The following is a 27,541-nucleotide window of genomic DNA, read 5'->3' as shown; positions in this document are numbered from 1 at the left end:
TAAATCTAATGCTCAGCTCCTTCCAACAAATTTCCATAAATAATCTCTAAAAGCCTAAATTCTTATAGCCTCTTTTAACCCCTTCCTTGTGTTGTCCTCATTGTTAAATGCAGTTTTGTGAGCAGAGATAAGATTTAGCCAGATAGCACAGATACTTCCTTCCAGAAAAAGCTGGCTCTGAGTGATGTGAAGGATAACAAGAAACAGCAGCAGAGTTTTAAGCCTCTTTTACTGGGATTTATCTGGGGGGAAAAAAAACCCTCCAGCATCTTTGTCCATATAAACCACAGAAAAACACCTCCCACTGCTTTCATTCACCCCAAGGAACAAACCAAGAACAGCATAGAAGAAATTTATTAAGATAGCACTATTTATACAAGTTACTCATGCTAGAAAAAAGCATAAATGATACATGTAAACATTTGTTTACAGAATACTTGTTTTCCTTGTAAAGGTGCAAATGATCTTCATATGTAAACACAAGAATACCAACCTTTAGGGGGCAAGGGGCTTTTATAAAAGTTTTAATGTCCCATTTATGACTGTAGTGTATTTTTTACTATATTCAAGCACATTAAAGTCTGAGTTACATGAATCAAACTATGAAGTTAAAGAACTTAAGGTGTCAGCACTGCCTTTTTCATCTCAAGAATTGACAGTCCTCTTTCTCAAAATGAAATTTAGTAAGGTCCACAGTTAGATCAGGTGCAAAAGTTCATTCTTCCATACTCAATAGGAATTACAGTAAAAACAGAACTGTTGAGTCTTGAGTTCTTCCCTGCTCTCCCCCCCCAGTCCTGGGTGACTCCACAGTTATTCACAGTGCCAGAAAACAGCCCTTCCCCTCCAAACTCTTAAATGAGCCTCACACCTTTCCCTGCTCTAACCACACACAGGCAAAGTGCACAAAAACCACTCCAAGAGAGGGCTCCATCCATCATGGTCAGGAGTTCTACAGACACAGACAAGAGGGCAGCTGAGGTGAGGCTGGTCTGAGGTTTTCCAGCAGGAAGGAGCTGGCTGTGGGTCTGCCCTTCCAGCAAGAACACAAGAAGTGGGTATCAGAATGAACAGATGATACCTGCACCCTGCTTCAGACAAGAACTGCTATCAAGCAGGCAACAGGAGGAAAAAGGCTTTTAAAAGTGAGCTAGAGCTAGATGGATTTAAGTTCTGTCAGTGTTGCAGGATAAAGTACCAGTGTGGGTGTAGCCAAAATGTATTCCACACCCAGCTGCATTATTTCTGATATTATTCCTGCATTATTCCTGTGAGTGGTGGGTCCTTTGTAACAGCTGGGACCTGGGTGCAGTGTTCTCTCTCTGTCCTCACAAAGCTGCACCCAGCCTCAGGAGGGTCATGTCTGCCAGTGGGCAGAGTCCTGTCAGGGACTCCCCAAATATCCTATGACTCAGGATTCCATCATTTCATTGGGAAATCCCTGGCTCTGGGGGAGAGATTCAACATTCCTGCCTGGCTTTGAGGGTCCATGATCTGGGGCTTTGGGGACTTGGACACAAGCACCACCACTGGACATCCAAAGAAGGACCAGGCCTTTCCACAGGACCAGTGCTTTTGACAAGACCTCACCCATCACTCTAACAGAACTGCAACCACTGTTTAAACAGGACTGGTTTTAAGCCACTCTTTGTGTATTCATTGCATTTATTGTCATCTCTCTATTGAATTGCAACTCTGACTTGAAATCTCTCACAAGGTGTTTCTGTGGGGTTAATTCCTCCCCTGCTGGTTCACCTTCAAACCAGCACAGGTTCACACACAGGAGAGAGGAGAGGAGAGAAAAGCTGAATTTTTGTACAGTAAAAAGGCATTGCTTGAAATCCTTTCCCTCTCACCCTTTTTGGGCACTTGACTGATTCAGTTGAGCGATGAGAGTTCCAGTTCTGAAAAGATACTCAGGGCACCCATCTCACAGCTCTCCTGTCCTCTAAGAGACCCAAATCATACCACAAGGGTTGGAACCACAGTAGCTGGCAGGACACAGCCCTGCCCAAACCACCAGCTGGTCAAAATGCAAGTCACACATATACATATATATATATAAAATACATATATATATGCACACACAGATGTATATAAAAAGCTGGAATCATCGCTGTGAGCGATACAAAGGAAATACATGATACAAATCAAATGAAAAAATAAATATACTCTGTGCACAGAAAAGCTTCTGTGCAAAGGTGGCACCTTGCAGGTCAAGTACTTTTTTTTTTTTTTTGAAGCTCTCTGTAAATAAGGCAAAAGCAATGTTTTCTGTATCACTTTTTTTCTCTTTCGCCCACCAAACAGCTGCCACATCCCCTGCTCCCACAGCAGGAGGGAAAGCAGGAATGCCTCCTCCTGGCCAGACTCCCAGTACAGAGTGTATAGGCTCTACATCAGCATCCTTTTAGGCTACAATAACTGTTACAGTTTGGTTTATTCCAAAAATGTCAAACTATTTAGAAAAAATACGGACATAAGCAACACTTCTACTTTTGTCCAGTGGTTCCCTGGAGTCTGACAACGTGGTCTCCCGCGGGGCACGCTCTCACAGATGTCAGTTTTTAGAATTCCATAGAAAGAGTTCACCGACAAAGAGTTACATTGGAGCTAGACCGTGCATACTAGAGCTGCAAAGAGGTCCAGTGTCAACAAGTCTCTTCAGTTTGTTTTTTTTTCTAGGAATGAGAAGGCAGGGGACTCCCTCCCTCTGGAAGCTTACCATATATGAGATTCACAGTGTGTCATTTTGATAACCCCCACGCCGCCGCCCAGCCGCCGGTAGTTCATGCCGCCGTACAACCTGCAGAGACAACATTCCACAGTCACACATCCTCCTCCGTGGGGACACCAACCTCTGGGAGCTGCCATGGGAAACACTGAACCATCTTTAATGTCTGCTTAAAGTGAAGAAGAGGCTGTGGAGCACCCATCTTACACACTTCATAAGTTAACAGCTGTATTTGCTCATGCCTTTTTCCCTCAGAACAGAAACTGCTGCTTGATTTGACACCAAATTTCTGTTAATAAATACTTGCTGCTCCCTGTCTGGTAATGTGCAAGACAGGAAAGAACTTTGTAAGCTGTAGCTGACCTTGAGCTAGGTTTTGGGTATCACAGGACTAGGCTTAGTCCTCCCAATGCAACTAATTTAATTTGTATGTCTAAACCCCTACATTCAGCTGAAAAGAATCTTTCTTACCTGTCTGGTAAGAAAAGAACTTTGTAAGCTGTAGCTGACCTTAAGCTAGGTTTTGGGTAACACAGGACTAGGCTTAGTCCTCTCAATTCAACTAATTTATTTTTTATGTCTAAACCCCTACAATTCAGCTGAGCCAACTGAGATCTAACACATCCCAAGCACCATCTGCTGACTGCAATGGTGTCTGCATTTCACAGGGATATCAGATCCCTACAGATTGCAGCTGCATGTCCCCCTCTGTGCCACTGGAGCCTGCTGGCAGAACAGGAGAAGCAAGTTCTCCAAACAGCTTTGTTAAAGCCAAATTGCAGCAGAATCATTTCTCAGTCAAGCTGAAAAATAAAAAATATCTTCAAGATACAAAAGAAAGGGAAGACCATGGAAGCTGGTCACCTATATTGAGTTTAGTGGAGGAAAAAACCACAAGCTAATAATACCTTGAATAATCTCCCGAGCTGTGTGAATGCCTGCCAGGCAGTCACTCCTAACTCTGGACTGTCACAGGGAGTAGCTGAAACCATTCCATAAGGAACCTGATGTATGTACCACTCTCTCCTCAACTGGTTTCCTCAGTCAAAGGTCCTGTGGATCCATGGCTCACCAAACCAGGGGAAATTCCTCCACTGCTGCTCATGACAGCCATTCTCACCAGTGAAGGGTTAAACTACTACTATCACTAGTAAGAATAAGAGCAATAATTTCTCCCCATTCCCCACCCTTGCTAGATCACCATAGCAGCAAAAATAGCCACAGGAGTTTGATACTTTATGCTAATTGCATTTTGGAATTGAAAACACAAGCAATTGTTTTCAAGTATAGTTATGACTAGAAAGGCTATTTTTCCTCTTTCTTTTCTGCTCAGCATATATTTTGATCAGCAATTTCATATTATTTGTCTCAGCTTGGTGATTCTTCCAGTGGCTGAATCCTGCTGATTTAAAGGAGAGTAATATCACGTGCTTGAAGTGTTCTGTGTCCACCAAAAGGATTCAGAAATCACTGCCTCACATTGAAAGCAAGAAGTGAACAGGCCAAATTCTACATGGTGGCTGTGAGTTCCTTCTGCTAAAGATAAGCTCAGTTTTACTGGGATGCAGGAGAGACTCAGCCCAAAATGAACAGAAGGGGCATAGTGAGATATTTTTCAAAATGTGGTTCTTTCTTGCAAGGCAAGAAGCCAGAATGGGAATGTTGTGATGGTTCTACCCCACACAAGTTCTCTGTCATGGTGTGTGCCACATTCCTACTTTGCCTGGGACAGCTCTGGCTGGATTTCACTGTTTGATTGCCACATAAATTCAAGTTACCTCCACGTGTTGGCATCTGGATCAAACACCTCAATGGTCTTCAGGTATGTTGTGCCATCAAAGCCCCCCACTGCCATCAGCTGTCCATTCACCACAGCCAGGCCAACCTGCAAAACAGCCATCAGACAGCAGCTACTTAGCTGGGATACTGAAAAGAAGGGTTAAAATGAAAATATTACTGAAACTATTTAATAACAGAGTTTGGTGAAAGGCAGTCTGCAGGAGAGGGTTGGGGTTTTTCTCTTTAGGGCATGGCACAAATAAAATACCCTAAAAAATGAGACATGGAAAGTTAAATATGTATCTCAGAACAGAGAATCTCTCAAAGAAAAAGCAGAGGGTTCCCCTTATTGTCAGCTACAAGAAATAGAACCATCTGAGTGATGATAAATACATGAGAATCTAAACCTTTTCCATACAAAACTTATGTTCTGGACTGAAATTCTTCCCCAAGAAAGAATATCTACCAGCTCACAACACTTGGTTGAAGTAGCAGAACCACAGGCAAGCTCCTGGTCTCAAACCTTTCAGGTTGTGGCTTGGACCATCTGTAAGCACCTTGGCCTCCAGACTTTCTATTTAATCTTTGAAAACACTGAAACATCAAAACATGATCACTTCCAGTGCAAAACGTGGAGTATAACAGAAAAAAGGGAAGGTACACATTGTAAAATGGTCCCTGTTTGGCTTTGAGGAAGTCAGGTGAGCTGCAGATACAGCTGCATGTGTTTAGCAGTTTCTATAGAAAGCAAATACAGAAGCAGCTGATAAAAAGTCAATGTGTAATGAGAAACTGAAGTAGACAGTGCTGGACAGGTCACTCTGTGCTTGGAGAACAGAAATAAATATGTGTTCTCTGCCTCAAAAACCAGTGGCTGCTCAAACTGTGAGTCATACTTGCCTCACCAGACACTGAACACTAACACACAGACAGAGCTCAGCCTCTCCTTACCACATAATCCAATATCTCATGATAAACACCCAGAGAATTTCCATCCCCCCAGCCATGATGGCTGCTGAGAACACTGCAGTAACCTGTTGTTCACAAGAAATCACCACCATCAGTAGTGGATGGAAACTTGCTGTCACTCACAGCATTCAGGAGGAGAGGCAATGAAAGCCCAGGAACCCTGTTCCCACACATGCCTCAAGGCAATGAGAGTCTGCTGGGAATATGTATCTGAACACATGCTAACCCAGTTTCCCAGCTTTTTCCTCTCAGCAAGTGGGTGTTTTTACCTCCTCATTCATCCAGAGAGATCCAGGTACTAATTTGATAGTGTTCTTTCATGGTGTTTCATACCAAGTACAGCTATGTCACCTAAAAGCTCCTCTGCTTCGGGCTTAGTTGGCTGCATACAAACCCCAAAAATATTTAAAAACACCCTCAAATGTCTCATTTCCCCATCCTCAACAGCTGTCTGGGGCGTGACTTGGCTATCCCTCCACCCTCTAGTCCTGCTAGAGAGGTTTTTGCAAACTTTTTCCCTCACAGAGAAGAGGTGAAGATGCAGAGGAGGAAGCAGGAGAGCCTTGTGAGAAGACTGACACTTCACTGGGTGCTCTCCCCACAGCAAGAGTGACAATGACACCCTGCCCTGTGCCCTCTGTCCCCACATGGTGACACGTGGCACAGAGGAGCCCACCAAGCCCCACCTGATGCCTGGAGGGGCTACCTAGAACAGGGGGTAGGCAGTGTTAAAGGAGTAAAGCAGGGATTTATTAAAGGAATAAAGTAGGGATTTATTAAAGGCCTTCACAGGATACACCTTGGGCAGTACAAGGCTACACCCAAGATGGATGACCAGTCAGTCACAAGTTTTCACACTTTTATAAATTTTGGTCCATTTCCATCTTGGGGTTCATTGTCCAATTCCAGCTCCAGGTGATGCAGTCCCATCCTCCCAGTTTGCTCTCCTCCATTCCCTGTTGTTTGCACTTTTTGGGCCTGGAGATGCAGTGGTGCCCTTGGTTCTGGGGCTGGAAAAGGATTGTTCTGTGTGACTGAGCTGTGAGGAGAACTGCCAACACTTTATATGGAGTTCAGAGTTATGAACTAATGCAGTATGGAATCTGGAATATGTGGGAATCAGAAAAACAGAACTTCCACAGACACTGAAGGATCTGATCTGCAGCCTTGGAAGAAGCTTGGACTGATGTAAAAGTACAATACACAGACATTAAGCAGAAAAATGATAGATTTATGTTTCTATAGTTGTAAGAATATGCTTTAAATAAGTGAGAAACTGTATTGATAAGATGGTGAAGGGTTTGTAATGTAAGGGTGTGGTTGTATAGAATAAGCTAAGAGTTTAGAAGTTACAAGTGTGCAAGTGAGACAGAAGCCACTGGATAAAAGTATCCACAGTGCAGCAGAAGTAAATAAAGGTGATAGGTTAGAAAAGCAAAATAAATTCTGTGGCAACTGTCTATTGGGTTAGAAAGTTCTATATGGCCTTGTAACAAAGAACTTGTGACTCCTCTTGAGCTATGGCTGAATGCTTCTTCCTCTAAAACATCATGGGCTCTGAGACTGATGTTTATTTGAGCAATAAATCATTCTTAGCTTGAAAATAGCCCCATCCCTTCATTTCTAATGGCAACAACGACAGGAAAATATGAAATGTAAAACCTGAGGCATCAGACTCACCCCGCTGCGCCGGGACGTCATGGCCACCACGGGGGACCACTGGTTGGTGCGTGGGTTGTACCTCTCAGCACTGCTGAGCTCTGTGGTGTCATCCCTGCCTCCCACAGCATAGATCATGTCCTGGTACACAGCACAGCCCAGGTGCTTCCTCCTGGTGCCCATGGGGGCTATCGTGTGCCAGCGGTTCTCCTGGGGGTTGTAGCGTTCCACTGCCGAGGGAGGGAGGGAAGGTGTGCGGTCAGCAGGGTTGGCAGGCAGTGGGGAGGGCACTTTTGGACCTCATTTCCACACACCAAAAATGCCATGAACCCCTTTGTTCTCTTTTCTTCCAACGCCATGAACCCCTTTGTTCTCTCTTTTCCAAAGCCATGAACCCCTTTGCTCTCTCTTTTCTTCCAAAGCCATGAACCCCTTTGTTTTCTCTTTTCCAAAGCCATGAACCCCTTTGTGTTCTCTTTTCTTCCAAAGCCACAAACCCCTTTGTTTTCTCTTTTCCAAAGCCATGAACCCCTTTGTGTTCTCTTTTCTTCCAAAGCCATGAACCCCTTTGTTTTCTCTTTTCCAAAGCCATGAACCCATTTGTTCTCTGTTCCAAAACCATGAACGTGTTTGTTCTCTCTTTTCTTCCAAAGCCATGAACCCATTTGCTCTCTCTTTTCTTCCAAAGCCATGAACCCCTTTTTTCTCTCTTTTCTTCCAAAGCCATGAACCCCTTTTTTCTCTCTTTTCTTCCCAAGAACTCTTGCTAGTCTCTCTCCTATCTCCACACTCAAGAGGAGCTGGCAATGCTACAAACTGACCTGCAGCAGTTTTACCTTTGGCACCTTCCTTCCTACAGCAAAAATGGCTGCTGCAGGAATTTAAAAGAAAAAAAAAAACTGCTTGCAACTCCTATGCAAATGATCAAATCCTTGTATTAAGGACATACTGCCAAATGAAGCACTGAGAAAGCAAAAATATGACACACAATCAGGTAGTAGGGGCTCACAAGTCTGGAGAGTGAGTTATTGTATGGCAAAACAATATTTAAAGAAGAAAAAACTCCACCAACTGATCACTGAGATATTCAACAGCCATCTGGGAATATGACAGGCTCCCAGGACCAGGACAAGCCCTGCCTAGGACGAAGGGCCAGCAAAAGGCATACCAGTATTGAGAGGAGATGTTCCATCAGAGCCTCCCACAGCATAGAGGAAGCCTCCCAGCACAGCCACTGCCACTCCCAGGCGCCTGGTGCTCATGGAAGCCACTCGAGTCCATTTGTTTTCTTTGGGATCGTACCTGGCAAAAGAATAAACACCAGAGCTGAGGGAAGTGCTGACCTCTTCACAAAGGGGCAGGAAGATTGACTTTATTCTCCCCAAACAAAAATCCCTGTAAGATTTGTACAGTTCCTATCCCCTCTCCAGCTTATCTGCATTAGCTGCACCCTCTAAGAGACCCTTTTTCTTGCTGTGCCCACTTTTTTGAAGTTTTTTTGGAATTAAAATGTACCTCTCCACAATGTTGAGACAAGAGACACCATCCTGGCCACCCACAGCATAGAGGTAACCTCCAAGAACTGCTACTCCAACACTGGTCCTGCAGGTGCTGGTGGGTGCCACATCACTGCTCCACTGATTGGTCTTTGGATCATACCTGGAGAAAAAAAAAAAACCACACCAAACAGCAAAAATTACCTGCCTAGGTCTGCTTCAGACTCTCCCATGCTTGGGAGCTCTACTAAGGCTGTGAAACTTGCCTATCCTGAGCTTCAACTGCAGCACAGCTCTTTGTAAGCTGGATAAAAGCCCTGAAGTGATACAATGCATCCCCTCCATGTTATTCCAGGGATGTTCAAACTGCAGGTTGGGATGAATCAAGCTGGAGATCAAAGGTTCAGGCTCCTGAGAGAGACTGGCTGGCATGTGGTAACTTGCAGCAGAGTTAACTCTGCTCTGTTCCCTGCAGCTCACACAGGAACTCAGCCAGCACTGGGACTTCCAGATAAAATATGCAGGAACAAGAGGGACCTGGGAATCCACAGACAAAGAAATGCAGTGCATAGCAAAGAAATGCAGGACATGGGAGATACAACACAAGGGTCATTATCTGGGAAGTTGGGAGCATTCAGAGAGATAGGTAGGAAGAAGGGGAGGCTCGAGGTGGAAGGAGGTATTTTTACAGCTCATTGGGTTTGCTACAGGGCCAAGATTTAGACTAGTAGGAGAGCTTGAGTCATGTGGCTTTCAGGCATGGGAATCGCCCTATACAGCTCCCAGAAACAGGAAGCTTGGTAAAACTTGTTTGACTTCAATCTTTCACAGGCCTAAAACTGACCTATTTTCCTTCTCCTGCCTATGTGCCAAGGTTCCTTAACTCTCAAGTTGCCACTCAACAAAAAAAATAATCCAGGATCTTTCCCTCAGCATCGAAGGAATGCCCACTGTAACTCCACCTTCTGTGCCTTGCTTTTCTCTGTGAAGAGAAATGCAGCCACAACCTTCCTCAACAACACTAAAAACAAACCCTCACTTGCAAGGAAGGTTAACCAGGACCACCACTCCTCCCAACACACCCACACCCATCTCCTAGAGACTGCCTCCTTATGCCAGAGGTTTGGCTTGTCCCATTAAGCTGGGGATAATGTGGCACAAAAGATTTTGCACCAGAGGTGTGCAAGGCAGGAGGAAACAGCAAAATGAACTCAATTCCTAAGAGGTTGCACCCAGGGTGCAGGTGAGCTGCAGATACAGCTGCATGTGTTTAGCAGTTTCTATAGAAAGCAAATACAGAAGCAGCTGATAAAAAGTCACTGTCTAATGAGAAACTGGACAGTGTTGGACAGCTCACTCTGTGCTTGGAGAACAGAAACAAATATGTGTTCTCTGCCTCCAAAAGCAGTGGTTGTCAAACTGTGATTCATACATGAACATTCACAGCTGAAATTCTGCACAGGGGCCTTATGGAGACCTACCTTTCCACACTGTTCAGGTAAGAGGAGCCATCATGGCCTCCCACAGCATAGAGGAGGTCGTCCAGGACGCTGACCCCGACACCACAGCGTCTCTTGCTCATGGAAGCCACCATCCTCCACTCGTTGGTCTGGGGGTCGTAGCGCTCCACGCTGGAAATGGCATCCCCGCTGCACCAGCCCCCCACTGCAGCCAAAAACCAAACCAGGGTCACAAAAACACTCACTGAGCTCACACACTGCCTGTACTGGCACAAATCCCCCCTGCAGACTCGTCTCTAAGTTGCTCCTTCTGAGGTTTGTAATTATAAAATAGAAGGAGATTTTCAAGGGCCTGAACTGAAATTTGGAAATGCTGTGGCTTGCACAGCACCAAAGAAATCATGTGAGTAAGAAACATAAGGTAACTCAAACTTTCAAATATTAATGAATAGGTCACATCAGAAATAGGTTGTGAAGACTTTATGGGAACACCACCACCAGAAAATCCTGCCTGGAGTCTCCTTGCCTAAGCCAGTGCGAAAAATACATACAATCAGAATATCCTGAGTTGGAAGGATCAAAGTCCAACTCCTGGCCTGGCACAGGATAGCCCTAAGAATCCCACCATGTGCCTGGGGGTGTTGTCCAAATGCTTCTTGAGCTCTGTCAGGCCTGGTGCTGTGACCACTGCCTTGGGAAGTCAGTTCCAGTGCTCCACTGTGGGTGAGGAACCTTTGTCCAATATCCAAATGAAGCCTCCCCTGACACAGCTCCAGCCCATTCCCTCGGGTTCTATTGCTGCTTACCAGAGAGCCCAGATCAGTGCCAGCCTCTCCTCCCTCCTCACAAGCAAGCTGTAAAGCATGATGAGCTCTCCTCTCAAGGCAGAGCAGACCAAGTGACCTCAGCCACTCCTCAAATGGCCCCTCCAGCACCTCCTGCTGACACACAGACACAGCTGCAGGGACACACACCTGCAAAGAGCACCTCTCCACAGCGGATGGGTTTGCGTGGCCTCGTTCGCGGTCCCTGCATCAGCGGCCGCTCCTGGGGCAGCAGCAAGTAGTTCTTGGCTTCATCCACCAGATCCCTGTGCAAGACAGGAAAATATTAACCCCCAGAGCTCAGTCTTGGGAGAAGGGGCCAATCAGAACTGATGGGAAGAGCAGCCAGCACTAGTCATGCACCTCAGGTATTGCCAAGTCACAGGAGAAGAGCGTGAGCGGCTCCGGTTAAACTCACGCTGTCACCTCAATGCTCATCGGCTGTTCACGAGCCACTGACACAGTGACAGCAGCAAACCAGCACCAGTGCTTGGCCAGAGCTCATAATAGATACAGCTTGCTATAAAAAGACTGATAAAAAAAATACATATGACAAGAGATTTGTCAGGCTTACTGTGCAGAAAAGAAAAACCCAGCCTGCCTCAAGCTAAAAACTGAACAGTCAGTGGTTTTGCCTCGGAAGAGAACAGGACTTGGAAAGCACACAAATACATAATACACACATGACCAATAGATGGAGATAGTACCCTTCTGATGAATATTTTCTCCATCAGCTTTGGCCAGCTCACACTGTCCATCCATTCATGACTTGCCACCTGGACCAATCTTAATATTCCAAACCCTCGAATAAAACAAAAAAGAACAAAAAGTCCTCCTTCCCTCTACAAATGTGGAATTCCCCCAGTATGAATGCTTATTCAGGAAGAGAATAATTTAGCCTATGCCCTGAACTTCTTTACAATATGCACAAGACAGATCATTTGCTTTGTGGATGATACAGAACTCTGCAGAACCAGAAAGGTGAGACTCATACCATAAAAAGAGGAAATGAAAACTTCCCTGCATTATCCTTGTGGGAAAGAGCAGACTCTAATCCCAGAGTTCAATTCTGCTATCAAAGTGCAGACATTCTACATAGAAAAACTACTTTAGATCCCACAGAGATCATCATGAAAGCCATGCAAGAGCTAAGCTGCAATAAGAGGCCATGACTAGAGGAGGTAAAAAAAAAAAAGGCAAAATGAAAACCAATACACTGAAAGGTCTTTTATCAACAGTCAAACTGCACACTCAAAGTTTGCCATTTCACTGAAAACTTGAAAGAACAAAACCACTTCTAGGGTGCACCAGTGACTATTATGCAAATAGAAAACAATTTTTCTTGCTTCTCCTATCCTGCCAGTTGCCAAAGACGAAATTATGAGGCACCACCCATTTACCAGTGACAAATGAGCACAGTTTCAGGGGACAACATAATCCAATTCTGTAAATGGCTGAAGAGATTTACCTGCATTCCTCATCACTCTTAATGAGTGGATCAGAGCCCACTGTACCCACAAGAAACTTGGGACTCAGCAGGGGCAGGCGGACGTGCTGCAGGACCTGAAACACAAACCACAACACCTATGGTGAAACCACAGATACCCACAGAGATGCAAGAAGCCAAATGGAAAACAAGAGAATTTTAGTTGAATGCAGTTTGTCTCACAGCACATTTGCCCTTTCAATATCCCAGTTTAGATACCCAGCAGAAAATCAGTCTTCAGAAAGGGACAATCCACTGAATCTATCAACAGCTGGAAACCTTTAGAAAATTACAGATGTCAAGACATCTGCCTGAACACTAGTTAAGTTAGTGTTTTATCAAGCATTTAGCTCTCTTAAACCTGAGTGGTATTGAAGAGTAAATGAACAATAAGAAACAACACATCTTTCAGAAGAGTTTAGAATTTGAAGGCCCAAGCACATATAGACAGAGGCAAACAGTTATAAAAGCATTAAAAGCTGCCTTGAGAAGAGCAGCTTTTTCCAGTGTGGTTTGTTTACTTAAAACCATTTTCAAAAGCTTTCCAGTAAATAAAATTGCATTTAACATCTCTTTCCAAAGCAGAAACAGGGAGGCAGGCAGATGCTCACCTCTTTTGATCATCCAGCCCAGACTTCAGAGGCTTTGGGCTGACAGCTTTGTCAGAATGGGTTCTGCTCTGTGAAATGCCTTGGCTTAGATGAAGCATCACATTCCAACAAAACCATTGTGACAAGCTCCACTGTAACATCGTGAGGGCTGAGGCACAAATGAAGCAGCAGAGCTTAAAGAAGCACTGCAAAGTGAGACAAGCCTTTTCCTCTCCACTGTGGTGTTGATACGACTCTCCAAGCAGTGCAGGCAGGTTTGTCTGGACAGACTGCTGGAGTGAGCTCGTTTGGCAAGTCCTAGCTAGGAACAATCCAACAAATCCCCTAATGAAGGCTCTGGCCAGCCTAGATGAAGGACAGTGCAAGCCACCTAACACAGGTGGGAGTCAGAGAGAACTTTGGTGGCTTTACATCATTCAGAAGTGCTCTGGCACCACCCTAGCACCCCTCATTCCTCTGGCCCTGGATAAAGCAGCCTGGAATGTGTCTGTGCCCAAGATTACCTGTGGCAGCTGGGGTCTCCTCTCCTGGATGCTGTACTTCACCCAGGCCATCACAGCATTGAACACCTGCTCCTCGCTGCGCACGTTTAACTCGTCACTGGATATGATGTCTATGAGCTGGTTGGCAGGAAGCAGCATGAACTCCTCACTCTCCATCACCTGGGAAAGGCAGAGGAAAAAGGAAGGGAGTAAGGACAAAGCATCAGAGCCATTCAGCACTCCAGCACTTCATGGACTGACCCAGTAAAAAGCCAAATCCCCATCAGTTCCAAGACCAACACACATAAAGGGTTTGCTGCACTGGGCAGAACACAGCCCCCAGCAACACAACAAGACACTTATGGATGGGCGTGCCTTTTACACCCTTTAACAATTTTAAAGGGTTAAACCACACTGATCAGGTTTCAAAATTCAGGAAAAACAAAGCCTTTCTTTAAAATCAGCCTCCTTGTTTGCCGTGTCTAATACAAAAAGCAGAAATAAACCCGCAATAAATACGTGACTAAAAAGCAGCACTGGAGCGCAGAGGAAAGCAAAACAGCACAAAAATAAGAGTCTCAAACAAGTTACCAGAGGCATTGCAGAGAACACAGAAAGCCTGATTTGTGGCAGAACAGAAAATATTTCAGGAGACTCATCTGATCCTGCCTCTTTCATTTGCTCTAAATATACACATGGAGTGTGCAGGAGTCGAGATGCACTAAAGAGGGAATCAGAGCCTCCAGAGCCCCTAAGGACTGATCTCCTGTGAAAGTCAAGCCACTGACAAACACATTAATTCCTTCAGCATCCAAGATAGCAACCAAGTTTCTCAGGAGGCCTTGGCTGCTGCTGGGGGACTGCTCACACAGCATGAGTCACTCAGACTGCCCTGGGAGCTCACACACCACCACAGCTCCTGCACAGACACCAGATAGATGGGGAAAGGTACAAGAATCAAAATTAAAACTGCAGAAATGGCCTGACTGATAACTGCCAGCTCACCTTCCCTGCAAGCAGTCCCAGTCTGCAGCCTGCAATTTCCAAAAGGGACAGAAAATAACTGAATGCTGGCTTGCCCTTATCATCTGTGACCACATTAGAATTCCGTGACTTATTTCACAATTTGCTGCATAAATTAAAGAAAAACACTCTTTGACACGATCAACTCAACAGCAGTCAGCTGTGCAGTCCTTTTAATTACCTGAAGAAGTTATTTAAGGGCACTGAACAAATATGCAGTTACTGACAACAGAAAATATTATTAAAAAAGAACAAAGAGGACCATGAGATCAGTTACCAGACTTGGTTCTTGGGCACCCTGAGCTTTTGGGGACACTAAAGGCCACAGCAAGGTTGGCCCACACACTCCTTCAGCCTTTAAGTAGGAACTGGGTTGGTCATTGAAGATCTTGATCAGCTTTTTTCCATAGTCTCCCTTCCTCCTACAAAGCTTATGTGTAACCTTTACTCAGATGGTTTTTAAATGCAGCTTTTGCAGAGCCTGGAAACAGCAGCTGTGGAAATTCCCAAGTTAAAGATGCTCATCCAGTCTCTCCCTTTTACCCTCAGGACACCCAGTTGCATTGATGCCCTCACAAAACTCAAAGCACTTCTTTAAACCAAATTATTACTACTGTAAAACTTGTTAGTTTACATAGTAAAACAAATCAGTATTTAAAATGCTTTGGCTTTTTTTTGGCTTAATTATCAGGACACTCATAATTACCTGACTAATATTAATGATCTATTTGACTGACTTGCTTAGTGGACAAGAATTGGCTCCTCTGCAGCATTCCTGAACATCAGTGCTTTTATAAACAGAGAGAATTCATGTCAGACTATACAATATAGAGTCCAATTTTTGTCTGTTGATAAAAGTGCAAGTTGTCCACCCATAAATACAATTTTTCCCTACACACAAATGTCAAGAGACAAAAAAAAAAAAAAAAACAAAGGCTGTTCTTGTACAGTGGAGTTGCTAATAGAACCATTTCACATTATATGCACAAAATCCACTAGGAGTTATAGGCAACAAATTAAATTGGGAGGAATAGAAAAAACTGACAAAAACATTTTACCAAGAAGTTAATGATGTAATGCAGCAATACACATAAAAATTTAATAGAAGCAGAGGTTAGCACAGCAGAGGACATGAAGCAATTCAAACTGCATTCAAAGTAACTGCATGGGTTGGCCTGGTGCCTGCTGCTCAATATTTCACCTTGGCACCCAGGAAATTCCCAGCTCACGTTGCTTTCTGCCAGCTGGGAGGAACAATGACCACACCGCCTCTGCACAGGAAGGCAAATTTTTTATCAGCTTTTTATTTCTTTTTTTATCAGTTTTCAACCTCCACAGTGGATGATGTTAAACAGACAAGTGCCTGGCTTCCCCCAGGGATCACCAAGGCACTCCCCAGATGGAAAATACTGCCAGAATGGGATGCAATCCCAAGGAGCAGCACCACTGATACTGTCTGCAGAGAAACAGTGGGAGCAAAAGAAGTGATTATTAAGGATGAAGAGCTGCAGAACTCCTGGGGCACTGAACTGGACACCAAAACCTGCCCAGGCCAAAGAAATAGTGCTCTAATCTAAGCCTCACTTTTCCAGAGGCTGTGTTTAAGTCAAGGCAATTATAATTTGCATCATCTTCGAGGAAGAGTGCTCTCTTCTCTTTTTCCTCCTTGTGCTTTAACAGGGATAAGGAAGACAGAAAGTTGTCTTCAAGGGACTGCAAAAGAAAAGAGGCCCATAGCGAGCAGCTCTTAACAGCCAGCTGCATGTATTAATACTAAAACATTTTAAAACAAAACTGTCAAGCTGTTAAAATGTTATTTAGAGGCTTGTAAGCACGCCCTACTCATGTAATAACAAGATCTAATAACCAGTAAAACAACCAAGCACTGAAAATAAACAACCATCTGGACAGCATTTTGCTCCCCCACCTCCCCCCCCAAAAAAAAAAAAAACAAAACCAAACCAACAAATCCAGAAGAAAAGAAGTGCAGAGCAAGCACAGAGGATATGAAGTGGCCAGCTAAAATGTAGGGCTTTGGGAAACCACCAAGTTCTAAAAAAAAAAAAAACACTCATCTTACCAGAAAATTCTATTTGGTTGGAAAAGATGTATTTAATTGCAGCTTTTATAGTAAACTGATGTTTTTGGATACCAAGAATTGTATTCACTGTGTCCAACAGTTGTGTTCTGTTGTGTTGCTCCTGCTCAGATTTTTCTTAAGTACTACCTGACTGAAATTAATACAATTCCAACCTGCTTCTTACATGTCAGAAGGGAAAAAAAAAAGACACAAGCTGCCATCACTCACAGCACTTCCATACTGCTGCTTCTCTGGGGAAACTAAATTAGCACCAGGAGTTCCTGGAGTTCCTCCCTTTGGAAAGGATCTCCCTGTGAAGCTGGTGGGAAGAGGAGATTTTTCTGTAGCAGTTCAGTAAAGACCCACTTTTCTCTGACTATTGCTCACACAATCCTTAATTATTATGTTGATCCTTCTCTGAACCAGCTGCTGACATTATTTTTTTCACCAAAAATCATCTAGGCAGAATTAACAAAGGATGAGAAACTTGAGTTTATAAAGGTCAGCTACAATATTACACATCTGAATTACTTTCAGACAGCTTCTGCTGAATAATAGATGCAAAACTCTAGTTCTGCTACAACCAGGGATTTGAAGACTCCCCTGAGGCAGCCTCACGCTCCCCCAAACACCCACTTTTCCAATCCCAGAGCTCAACATCAAATTCCTTGAGTTCTGTTGATGTGTTGTCCTTACTTTTAACACCTTCCCCCTCTCCAACCATGTAGAATCCAGAATATTTCTGAAAGAGGAGTGGAATGTCAAACCATCGTGCAGGCAGGACAGATTCAATGCCAAATCCAACTGCACCCACAACTCTGACTCCCACAAAGCACTCACCACACACCTTTCAGGGAAGAAATGCTGTGCATCATATACCATCCACTGGTACAACACAGTCCTGCCACCTCTTTCCTCTCCACTTAACATCTGGCACATCTGGCACCCATCACTATGGGTCCCATCACTGGCACCCATCACTATCAGGGCACAGAGCAGGTGAAAAGGCAGGATTTGGAAACAAAGGACAAAATGAGAGTTGCTGAAAGCTCTCACAGGCCACATTGATGCATTTTACATCCCAATTCCAGCACGCCAGCTCCTTACCTCCTGGAAGTTGTGCTGGGTGAATTTGTCAGCGATCCTCAGCAGCTCGCGGCATGAGTGAGTGTCAGCAAAAGCCCGGATGCCCAGGCAATTGGAAGGGTCCAACTGTCTCTTGAGGAACTCACAGCAAGCCTCCTGGATCTCAGCCAGCTGGAGAAGACAAGCAGCTGGCAGCAAGGTCTGGACATTCCCCTCTTCCACGGTGATCTGCGAGGTGTAGGCGAAGTCGATGAGCAGCTCCATGGCGCGCTCGTCGATGTCCCTGATCACCACCTCGGTCTGCCGCGACTCCGCCAGCTCCCCGGTGAACATGGCTCGGAAATAGGGGCTGCAGGCCGACAGGATCACCCTGTGGGCGTAGATCTTCTTGGCCCCCACTACCAGCACCACATCACAGAGCTCCCGGTGCTTCCTCAGCAGGTTGATGACCTCCAGGGTCTGCCGGGGGTGCTTGTCGGAGATGTAGGGCATGCGCGCGGGCTGCGGCACGCCCTCGGGCAGCTTGTTGGGGTCTCCGAGGGTGCAGCGGCTGGTCACGTCCATTCCGGTCTCTCCTGGGCGAGTGCTGGCACACCTGCAGCGCAGGAGATACAGATACAGCACCATGGTCAGGGATCCCAGAGCCAGCTGGGACCTGAAGCTCCACAGCTCGCACCCAGCACAAGCCTGAGGGACAGAGACACAAGCCCTGCCCGTAAGTCCACGGCGGGAGGTGGAAACGAGCACGTGACCACGTGGAAGAGGAATCCATCTCCAAGCAAAGCTTGCTTAGAAGTAAACAAAGGCCAACTTGCAGCAAGCTTCTATTTATTGCTATTTTTATAGGCTTTCTATGACACACGGCTGTAATATCCAGCTACACATCCATATTTATGAGCTGAACCTCGCCGTAGCCTCGTGTGGTAAAGGCACATTATCCCCATTTCACAGAGTGACTCAAAGCACAGATTAGCTGGCTTGCCCACTGTCAAATGCTGGAGTTTTCTTTGACAGAGGTGGAGATGGATTTCCAGCTCTGTGATTTAACCAAACTTCTCTGTTCTACCTACTTTTTTAATGGGGTCACTTATCACTGTAATGTCTGAACACTCTCAACTGTCACACAGACTTCAGGAGCTCAAGACGGCCTGCAGACTACCATGAGCATCTTTCAGGTTCACAGAATACCCATTTTAATCAGCACCTCTTCAATTATCTTTGAGCTATGGAGTCTCCTGACTCAACCCACCCTCCCCGACACGTGTCAAAAGAAGGTTAATCTTCCCCAAGAATGGCAGAAGGCAGGCAAAACCAAATCAAACCAAACAGGAAAAAATAAAACAAGTATCCACCACTGCCAACCTACCTAAAAAGGAAGAACAGGAAGTCAGGATGGTAACTTCAGAAATGAAGAATCACTTAAGAATACATAAACTAAGTTACAGGCACAAAGAAGAAACACAGTCTCTTCCCAGTTTCAGAGGCAATTAGGAAAAACCAGGAAACTGCTGCCTCCTCCCACATCAAAGGAAAACCATCACTTAGAGCAATTAAAGGACATTGAGCAAAATATCAGAATATTGATGGTTTATCACCACTGAAGATGTACTGAAAGACCCAAAACATGCTGGCCACTACCAGTTTTTCCCTGATCCATTGGCATTTGTGAGCTGTCACTACCCCACTGTTCATATTAAGAGTTAAAAAGAAATCAAGCTTGGCTTTGCCATGGCTCAACGTAATTTGCAACAGGCTTGAAGGAAAGAATTAAAAAACAAACACCTCACATCTTTTCCCCTCATTATTATGTCAAATGCACTTTCTAAGCACTGGGAAACCAGTCTCTGCAGCAGTTCAAATTATTTACTTGCATCTTAGCCTGTTTTCCCATTCCCTCCACACCCTCTCCTTGATCATCATATTCAGATATTTTAGACCTTTACCTCCTCCTCCTGTCTTGGTTACACAGATCCAGCTGAGGCTCCCCTTTGGGTTTTGCTGCTTGCTCCTCCTGCTCAGCCTCTGCACCTTAAATGCCTTGGACTTTTATCCCTGCTCCATCTTTTTTACATCCATCACTGTTCTGCTTCCCTGACACCTCTGACAAATCCTTCTGCTCTTACACTGCCTCTCACTCTCCTCCACCCACTCCTGTCCCTCACAACCCAAATTCACCTTTGGGGGGTTTGACAATCATTCTTGAAGCTCTGCCAAGTTCCTCACAAACAATGCATAAACTAAACTGCCCTTGCAGCAACACACACCAACCACAATTAATGGTACCCCTGCAAAAACCCCAAGAAACCTGGGCTGAAGATTAATTTACCTAATTAGCTTATTTTCACAGTCCTTAGCAGCCAAGGCCAGAAGGTAAGTAATTTAATCCCTCTACCAAAAGATGTAGAAAGGTGGTGACAAACATTCCCCTGTAGAGTTTGGCTCTTGCTAAGCAAGCTGAGTTGATTTTATTATGCATTAAGAGTTTTGAACTATGTCAAACCAACCCTTGGAAGGAAAAAAAAGAACACAGTAAGAGCTCTTTTAAAACACATGCTACTACAGTTCTGGACAGTTTGTCTTGACCAGGCTGTCAGTCAAAGAACAGAAGAAGCATTTTCCAAATAAAAACCCATTTCATGTAACTACAGCTCAGAAGAGATGGTGCACATCCAGGACAGGGCATCCTTTTGGAAAGCACACAACCCTTCTGTCCCACCTGTAGGTTTTCCTGAAAGCACACAAACAACCCTTCTGTCCCACCTGTAGGTTTTCCTGAAAGCACACAAGCCCTCTGTCCCACCTATAAGATTTTCCTCATCTCCCACTAAAAACAGCCCTAAAGCAGATCTCAGAGTGGCACAGGTTCTAAATACAGACAGACTGGATTAAGGCCATGCTGCCTGAAGAAATACCCAATATTCCTGCCAATCCCACAGCCCAAGACTCCCTGCCCACACAGGGCAATGGGATGTACCATCTTGTGCCACAGGATTACTTGGCCATATTTAGGCAGTAGCCCTTGTCTTTCCTAGCCAGGACAGAACAGGATTTTTCTGCCCAAATGAGGCCCTGCTGAACACATCTTTAACTCACTGAAAAGGTGTCTGGTTAGCAAGAACTGCAGTCATTCCTGCATTGTTCCCACCAGCATTGATCTGAGAGCCCGCATTGTCCCCAGCCTCCTTACTCCTGGGGAGAAAGTGCTGGTTAATGGTTAAAGAAGACTGAATGGATGGAACAAAGAATAACAACCAAACATTCCTGATTCACCCATAACTGATCTCTGGGTGGTACAGAAGCCAGTGATCAATTGGCTTAAGAATTTCCAAGCTGGATCAACCCAGATGCTTGATGTGAAGCTCGGTGGGTTGCTGCTACACACAGGCACAGAAGTGTGAATTTAAAGGACACCTCTGCTGGCTTGTGTCTCCACAAAGATTGTAATTCCACTGCATTCTGAGTGCATTATGCATAAATATGCACAGAGAATGAAATGATGAGTGAGTAGCTTAGAGGTGTGAAAGACAGAAGGCAGCACTTGATTCTCACATGGCAGGGGAGCTGCATCCCCCCCACACAGAACTCAGAGCTGCTCCTGAATAGCCAGGGTGATTAAGGAGGGCTGAGGATCCAGAGGAAATGTGTATGTGTGCCAGGATAAAACATTCACACCCAGCTCTGCAGATATTCTGGGATTAGCTGCCATCAAAATGCAGGGCTGGGGAAATCAGCAAATACAATGGGATTAAGAAAAGGGCTGACAAAGGATCAGTTTTTGTGGCACACTGCTGAGAAGTACAAATGGGAACAGAGGCAGTCTGCAACACTAACTCAGCTAAATGAACAGGCTGCTCTGCCTCCATTTTATTCCACTAATGCCCAAAATTTCATTCATTAACAGGGGCATGTATGAGACATCCATCCTTACAGCAGCTCCTCCCAAAGTTCAAAAAAATACCTAATAACACACACCTAGGGAAAATTCCCTCCCATGCTGTCATAAGGACACCTTAACTTTCAAATCTGCATTTTTTAAAGACAGTGTGTGTTTTAGCACAAGATTACAAACAGGCTTTAACACAGCTCAGCAGAAAACAACAGGCTGACCCAAAGCTTATGGAACACACATTTCAGGCTAAAAACATCAATTGAAATCCAAAAATCATACATTGCTGGAGTGGATTTCAGTGGCAAGAGATTTTAGTAGCAAATAAAAATAACAAACCAAACTGGTAGTGATTTCTGTCAATGCCTTGATTTGAAATGAAGAAATAATTCCTATACTCATTACAGAGCTGCAAGAACAAGGGCCATGGACTTGGCCCAACCAAAGCCACCACCACAACAAGCCAACCAAGTAAATGGAAATGCTTTATTGTGGCATCAGTACTCCAGGCATCAAGTTAGCTAGAAGTCTGATTATCAGGAAAAATGATTCATTTTCTTGCCTAGCTAGCAAGGTTCCAGTAAGTTTTCTCAACAAACTTATGCAAACAAGCAGATAAACCTGACTGAAATACTATTTTATGTTACACAAAAGGAAACCAGCAAGGACCCTACTTATATTGCTTAGTTTGAATTTTACTGACCAAGAACAGAAAATTCAGTTTCACCCTGACTGAGGAAAATGTGACATGGTGCTGAACTACTGTGACATCCCAGTCAGGGTGAAACTGAGGATGCCCATACTCTGAAAGAGGAGGTCATTACTGGAGCCTTCCAAAACCTTCCTGAGCCTTTTGTAGTTTGTTTTGGGCAAGAGCTATGTCCAGGTAGCTGGAAAACTCCTGAGTGCATGACCAGGATCTGAAGCCTCCTTCCTCCTGCTGGGTCTGGCTGCTCTGATCCAGCACTGCTGTAAGCTGGGAAAAGGCTGCCAGCAAAAAGCTGGGTGAGGAAGAGCTGGGAGAGCTTCCCCAGTTTGTTTGGGAGCTGCTCAAGCCCTCGTGCCTGAGCTATGCTGAAGATACGTCTGCAGCTGACTGTGCATCCACCCATCCTCAGCTGACTTCCCTCCTTCCTTCCTCACCCCTACTTGCCCAAGGGGTCCAGGACTCCTGTCTGGCCCTGGCCACCAGACCTGCTCTGCCCTCCTCATCTGGGTGCTGTGGGACCATGCCCTTCACTCAGAGGTCCCTGCTGCCTTGTTTTTCCCTTCAGCAAAGCCACATTCTCTTGCTGACAGTGAGCAAGAGCAGCCTGCCCCAACCACCCCTTCATTCCTAATGCAGGGTAAATCCTGTTTGCAGCAGCAATTCTGTGTTCCCTGCTATAATCTTGACAGGAATAGCTGGAATTCCTTGTCTGTTCAAGCTGTTCCTCCTCTCCTCTGAATGCTGTACACATTTGATACCATCTCACTGTGTTTATTAACCCATTACTGGCCAAGCCCCACTCCCCTCTTCGACAGGTCATGGGGTCTCTCACTTTTAGAAGTTTTGGTCTATTAGTGTATTGCAGTTAATGGCTTAATTACAGCTTTAGCCCACGAAGTCCCACTTTTCTTATTTTTCTCTCTTCAGCCCACGTTTGTGCTCTTGGGGCTGAGATTTGGATCATTTGTCCTTGGTGCCCAGCTGGAGCAGGAATTGTTTTGTCTCCCTGCTCTGTGCACAGAGCTCATAGGAAGCCCAGACTCACACACTAAAGCAGCCCAGAATCTGAAAAACATAAAAGCTCAAACCTGAGGCACCACCTGGGCAGGCAGAGCTGTGGATCATTATTTCTCCTTTCTGCCCCACCTCACGTGGGGGTGTTAAATTGGCTTCAGAGCCCTGAGTTAAGGATAAAAGAAAACGCTCTGCCATCTACATAGCTGGAGTTCATAGGAAGATCTGTGGCCAAAATCCAATCAAGAACCTTTTATCATTTCCTGCTAAGACAGGCAATAGGAGGAGAACAAACAGAAATGTTAACAAGCCACACTGAAGCCCTTAAAGCAGGTGAGTGTATTCCAGAACTGGAGTCCACAGCTCACAGCAGAGATGTGCTTGTCAGGCCAGGCTGCAGCAATAATAAAAACCTCCACTCCTTCAGCTCTCTGCTGCTGCCCACCACAAAAACAAAAACTGAGTGGCACTCAGAACTTCCACAATAGCAAGTCCAAGGCCACAAACCCACAAACAGAGACACAAACTCCAGCACGTGAATTCTCTGCCTCAGTGTGACACAGAAAACAGCAGGCACAGAAACGAGTTTAGAACCTCAATTTCCCCATCAGGAACACAAAAAGTAGGGAGAAAACAAGAACACAAGCCAAGCTAGTTATCAATTTTATGTCATTCTGCAAAAACATCTTGATAAATGGAGCACAACATCAAAGCCTAAAAAACTGGTTAAGATTTAAACCATCTCCACTGAAGAGGGCTACAATGAAAGAAAGTTCATCTGGTATTTAATCCATCTTGAAAGAAAAGGAATTCACTGCAAAAGTCACATACAGCCCCTCACTGACCAAACCACATTTCTTATCTTGGCAAAAATGCAGCACAATACCCAGGCTCAGCCTCTGTCATGGCCCAGGTTTACTCACTGCTGAACTGCAGCAGCGGCACAGCAAATTAAATTCATTAAAATTCATTTAATTAAAACAGCATTGTGCCATTCTTCAAGGGTTTAAGTGGCTACTTTCTTCTTGCCTCCTTACACAGAACCCAGGCTAATGGTTTCTGTGGCTAACAATGCTCTATATATTCATCTCTGGTTAAAAGCCTTGCCTCCCCTTACATTAACGTTTATATTTACCCACAATAAAGTTTTCCTTCTTTCAACATCCCAAAGAGCACAAACAGACCAAGCAAGCTGCCTGAGTTCTCTCCAATCCATTCAGAGGTGAAGAACTTCAGGCAACTTTGCTTCCACACAGCCTGTATCATGTACAGAAATGTATCTGCTGTTAAATTTTGCTGTGGATTGCCATCAAGCAAGGAAAATCAACAAGAACTAGCAGGGAACCATGTTTGCAAACCTGTCATCATGCTGAACTACTGTGACAACTTTTCCCTCTATGAGAGAGAATGTTTTTGACACAACCACAGCAAGAACTCCCCTGAATTAAACTTCAGCTGCATCTCCAGCTCATTAGAACTGAGGCAGCTGGCATCCATAATTAGAAAAGGAAATCTCCTTTTCACCCAACACCTCACCAAACTCTCTTCCTCAAGGGAAAAATAATGCCCCTTGGGAATCAAGTTTAATTTATTCCTAGGCAGTCTATTTTCCACAGCTTCGATACCTAAGTAATTAAATACTGAATTTTAAACATGATAGTAAATGGGGGAAGTGGAAAAGGGGATGGAGAACTACAGTAACTTGTCTTCCATACTTTTCCTTAAAGACATCTGGCCTTGTAAATATTGAAAACTAAATATATTTAAGAAGGGACTAAAGAGGAATGATTTATTTCCCAATTCCCCATAGCTAGGCTTAAAAAAAAAAAAATCCAAAACCACACAACATTTTACAGTCCAGGCACACAGAAAACCAACCCACATGATTTATCCTGTTTGGGGAAGAGAAGAACAATTGTTTTTGTGTCTTACCTGCGCATTGGCTTTCCGTCCATGCACCGTGAAGAGAAACCTTCACCCTACACTTCAAGACCTGATCCAACAGGGAAACAAAGAAAGAGAAAAAAAGGTGATTTTCCTATGGGTTACTTTTAATTTTTGAGGGAATGCTTTGCTAGGCTCTGTCTCTACAAATGAGTTGATATCTTTTTGGTATTCTGATAGAATGGTGTTAAGTTTTATATCTCTTGTGTCTCACTATTCATCATGACTGAAAATAGAATAAAATCTTTTAAAACACCTCTCAGTTACCCTGTCTCTGTAAAAACTAAGGAAACCAACAATTTCCAAGTGAAAATAACCTTCTTTCCCTTCTTCAGTCTTCCTCTAAGAGAACAGAGCTGCCCACAACCACATCCTAATGTGCCTTTGAGCTCTTATCCAGTTATAAATTCACATCCCAGATTAACAATACCTGGATTGCAGAGAATAAAGCAGAAGAAAACATCACCAGCATTAAAAACATTTCCACCACGGCTGCACAAAGATTCCTTACCAAACAGAACACACACATTATAAAGTCAGCAAACTGCCTGCCTCCCTGAATCCTTAAAACTGTTCCACCAAAGGGAAAAATATCTGAAGTGACAGGGTGCTCACTGTCACTCCTTGCTCGGAGCCAGGAGGTATCTCTGCCTCACACATTTAGCAGAGATTTAAGGCAGGCTGGCACCTAATAAACAGCACAGCGCTGCTCACCAGCTACACTGCAGAGCCAGAATTTGATAGAAGATAAAACTTGTGTCTGGAAATTGAAGATAACTGTGCCCCAGAGGTAAGAGGGATGCTAATAATGCTACTACATCTGCAAAGATGAATGATGCTGCCTGACATTCACTACACTTCCACTCCAAATATTCATTTTCTGAGAGTAATAACAGTTGCAAACTGCACAGGCCTTTCATATTCAACCACTAACTTCTAATTCTAATGTAAATTAACCCTTTTTACAAGGGCATCGTTTGCCCCAATTTCATTTTCGATAGCTATTCACTTAGGAGTACATTTAATTCAATTATTATTCAAAGCAATAAGCCTAACTTTTTTGTAAAAATCTATTAAAAGAACAGAAAGGTGTTCTGCTTCCACACTGATAGTCACAGGCTTCTACCCCTCCAGAAACAAGCGAGAAACGGGAAACCACTGAACTATGGGAAAAGCAATGACAGAATGAGAATGAATTAAACCTTAAAATAAACACAAGTAGCATTCACAAGAGGGAAAAAAATAATTAAATTTAGGAAAAGCAAGATCATTTTTGGAAGCCTGGGACTGTCAGATTGGAACCCTGTACCCAACAATAAATGAAATATTTAAATTGAACTACAGAACTGTTATAGCTACGTGAAGAAGAACCTTATTTCACAGGCAGCACTCTCTAGGAGCATTATCCCAGACACACCAGCGGAGCTGGCTAATGAAGAATAAGCTCAGACTTGCTGTCTGCCACACTTGCAAATTACTCAGGTTCCCAAATAAAGACAGGCAATTCCTCCCGGTTAGGGCACCGCGTAGCGATTCCGAGGCGAGCTCGGGGCTGCCGGGGCACCGGGCACGGCCGCGTCCCGCCGGGGCTGTCCCGTGAGCCCCCGGAGCACCCCGCACACGCGAGGGAACGTGCAGCAGGCTATTCTTAGCCCCCCGTTGCATTAGATTTAATCCCCTTAAACCCACGTTGAAAGCCGGGGAGGAGGGGAAAACACACACACACGTATACAGGCAAAATAAAGGCATTTAAACCGCGCTGTCCGCGCGGCAGCAACAGGCTCAGGGGTGGCTCTGCCAGCAAAGCCCGGCCCTGCAGCCCCCGCGGCACAACTCGGCTCGGCCGGCGGCAGCTCCTGCGGGACGGGCACCGCTCCCCTCCGCCGGGCCCGGCCGAAGGGCCACGCCGAGCCCAGCCCAGCCCAGCCGTGCCGAGCCGAGCCGCGGAGCCCACGCTGCCCCAGCCCGCCCGGGCAGCGCTGCCCGGCCCACCCCGCGCCCCCCGGCCCGCAGAGCCGCCTCACTCACGCCGGGCGCGGGCTCCTCGCCACCGCCGAGCCGCGGTCCCGCAGCGCCGCCCGAGCGCCTCCTCAGCCGCAGGAAGCGGCCCGGCCCCCGCCAACCGCCGCCGAGCCGCGCCCGCCCCTTCCGCCCCCGGAGCCGCCGCCTCAGCGCGGCCCGGCCCCCAGGCCGTGAGGGGGAGCCCGTGTGGAGCCCCCGGCGAGTGGCGGAGCCGCCGCAGGAGCGGGGCTCCGCGGGTGCTGGCAGAGAATCAGAGCGGTCAGCGTTGGGAGAGAGA

The 27,541-nt window shown here is 45.3% G+C and overlaps 1 protein-coding gene across 3 annotated transcripts; it reads right to left on the bottom strand.

Moving 5' to 3' along the window:
• Positions 1-336: 336 nt before the first annotated feature.
• KLHL20 (kelch like family member 20) lies at positions 337-27,541 on the bottom strand. Of its 3 annotated transcripts, XM_036387950.2 has the most exons (13): positions 27,271-27,541; positions 25,231-25,291; positions 17,711-18,284; positions 13,522-13,680; positions 12,390-12,484; positions 11,072-11,187; positions 10,119-10,302; positions 8,657-8,800; positions 8,310-8,443; positions 7,163-7,371; positions 4,513-4,619; positions 2,726-2,806; positions 337-2,633 (listed from the first exon to the last, which is right to left on the bottom strand). In XM_036387950.2, exons 2-13 carry the CDS (start codon positions 25,251-25,253, stop codon positions 2,603-2,605), a joined length of 1,857 nt encoding a protein of 618 aa, XP_036243843.1. In that variant the 5' UTR covers positions 25,254-25,291; positions 27,271-27,541; the 3' UTR covers positions 337-2,602. The 3 variants fall into 3 exon arrangements, with proteins under 3 accessions (XP_036243843.1, XP_036243844.1, XP_036243842.1); XM_036387951.2 differs by having other exon boundaries at positions 337-2,806; positions 27,271-27,410; XM_036387949.2 differs by lacking the exons at positions 25,231-25,291; positions 27,271-27,541 and having other exon boundaries at positions 17,711-18,316.

Source organism: Molothrus ater, chromosome 9 (genome assembly GCF_012460135.2).
Source record: "Molothrus ater isolate BHLD 08-10-18 breed brown headed cowbird chromosome 9, BPBGC_Mater_1.1, whole genome shotgun sequence".
NCBI lineage: Eukaryota > Metazoa > Chordata > Aves > Passeriformes > Icteridae > Molothrus > Molothrus ater.
The sequence above is the reverse complement of the archived record's forward strand: the minus strand, read 5'-3'. Positions and strand labels throughout refer to the sequence as shown.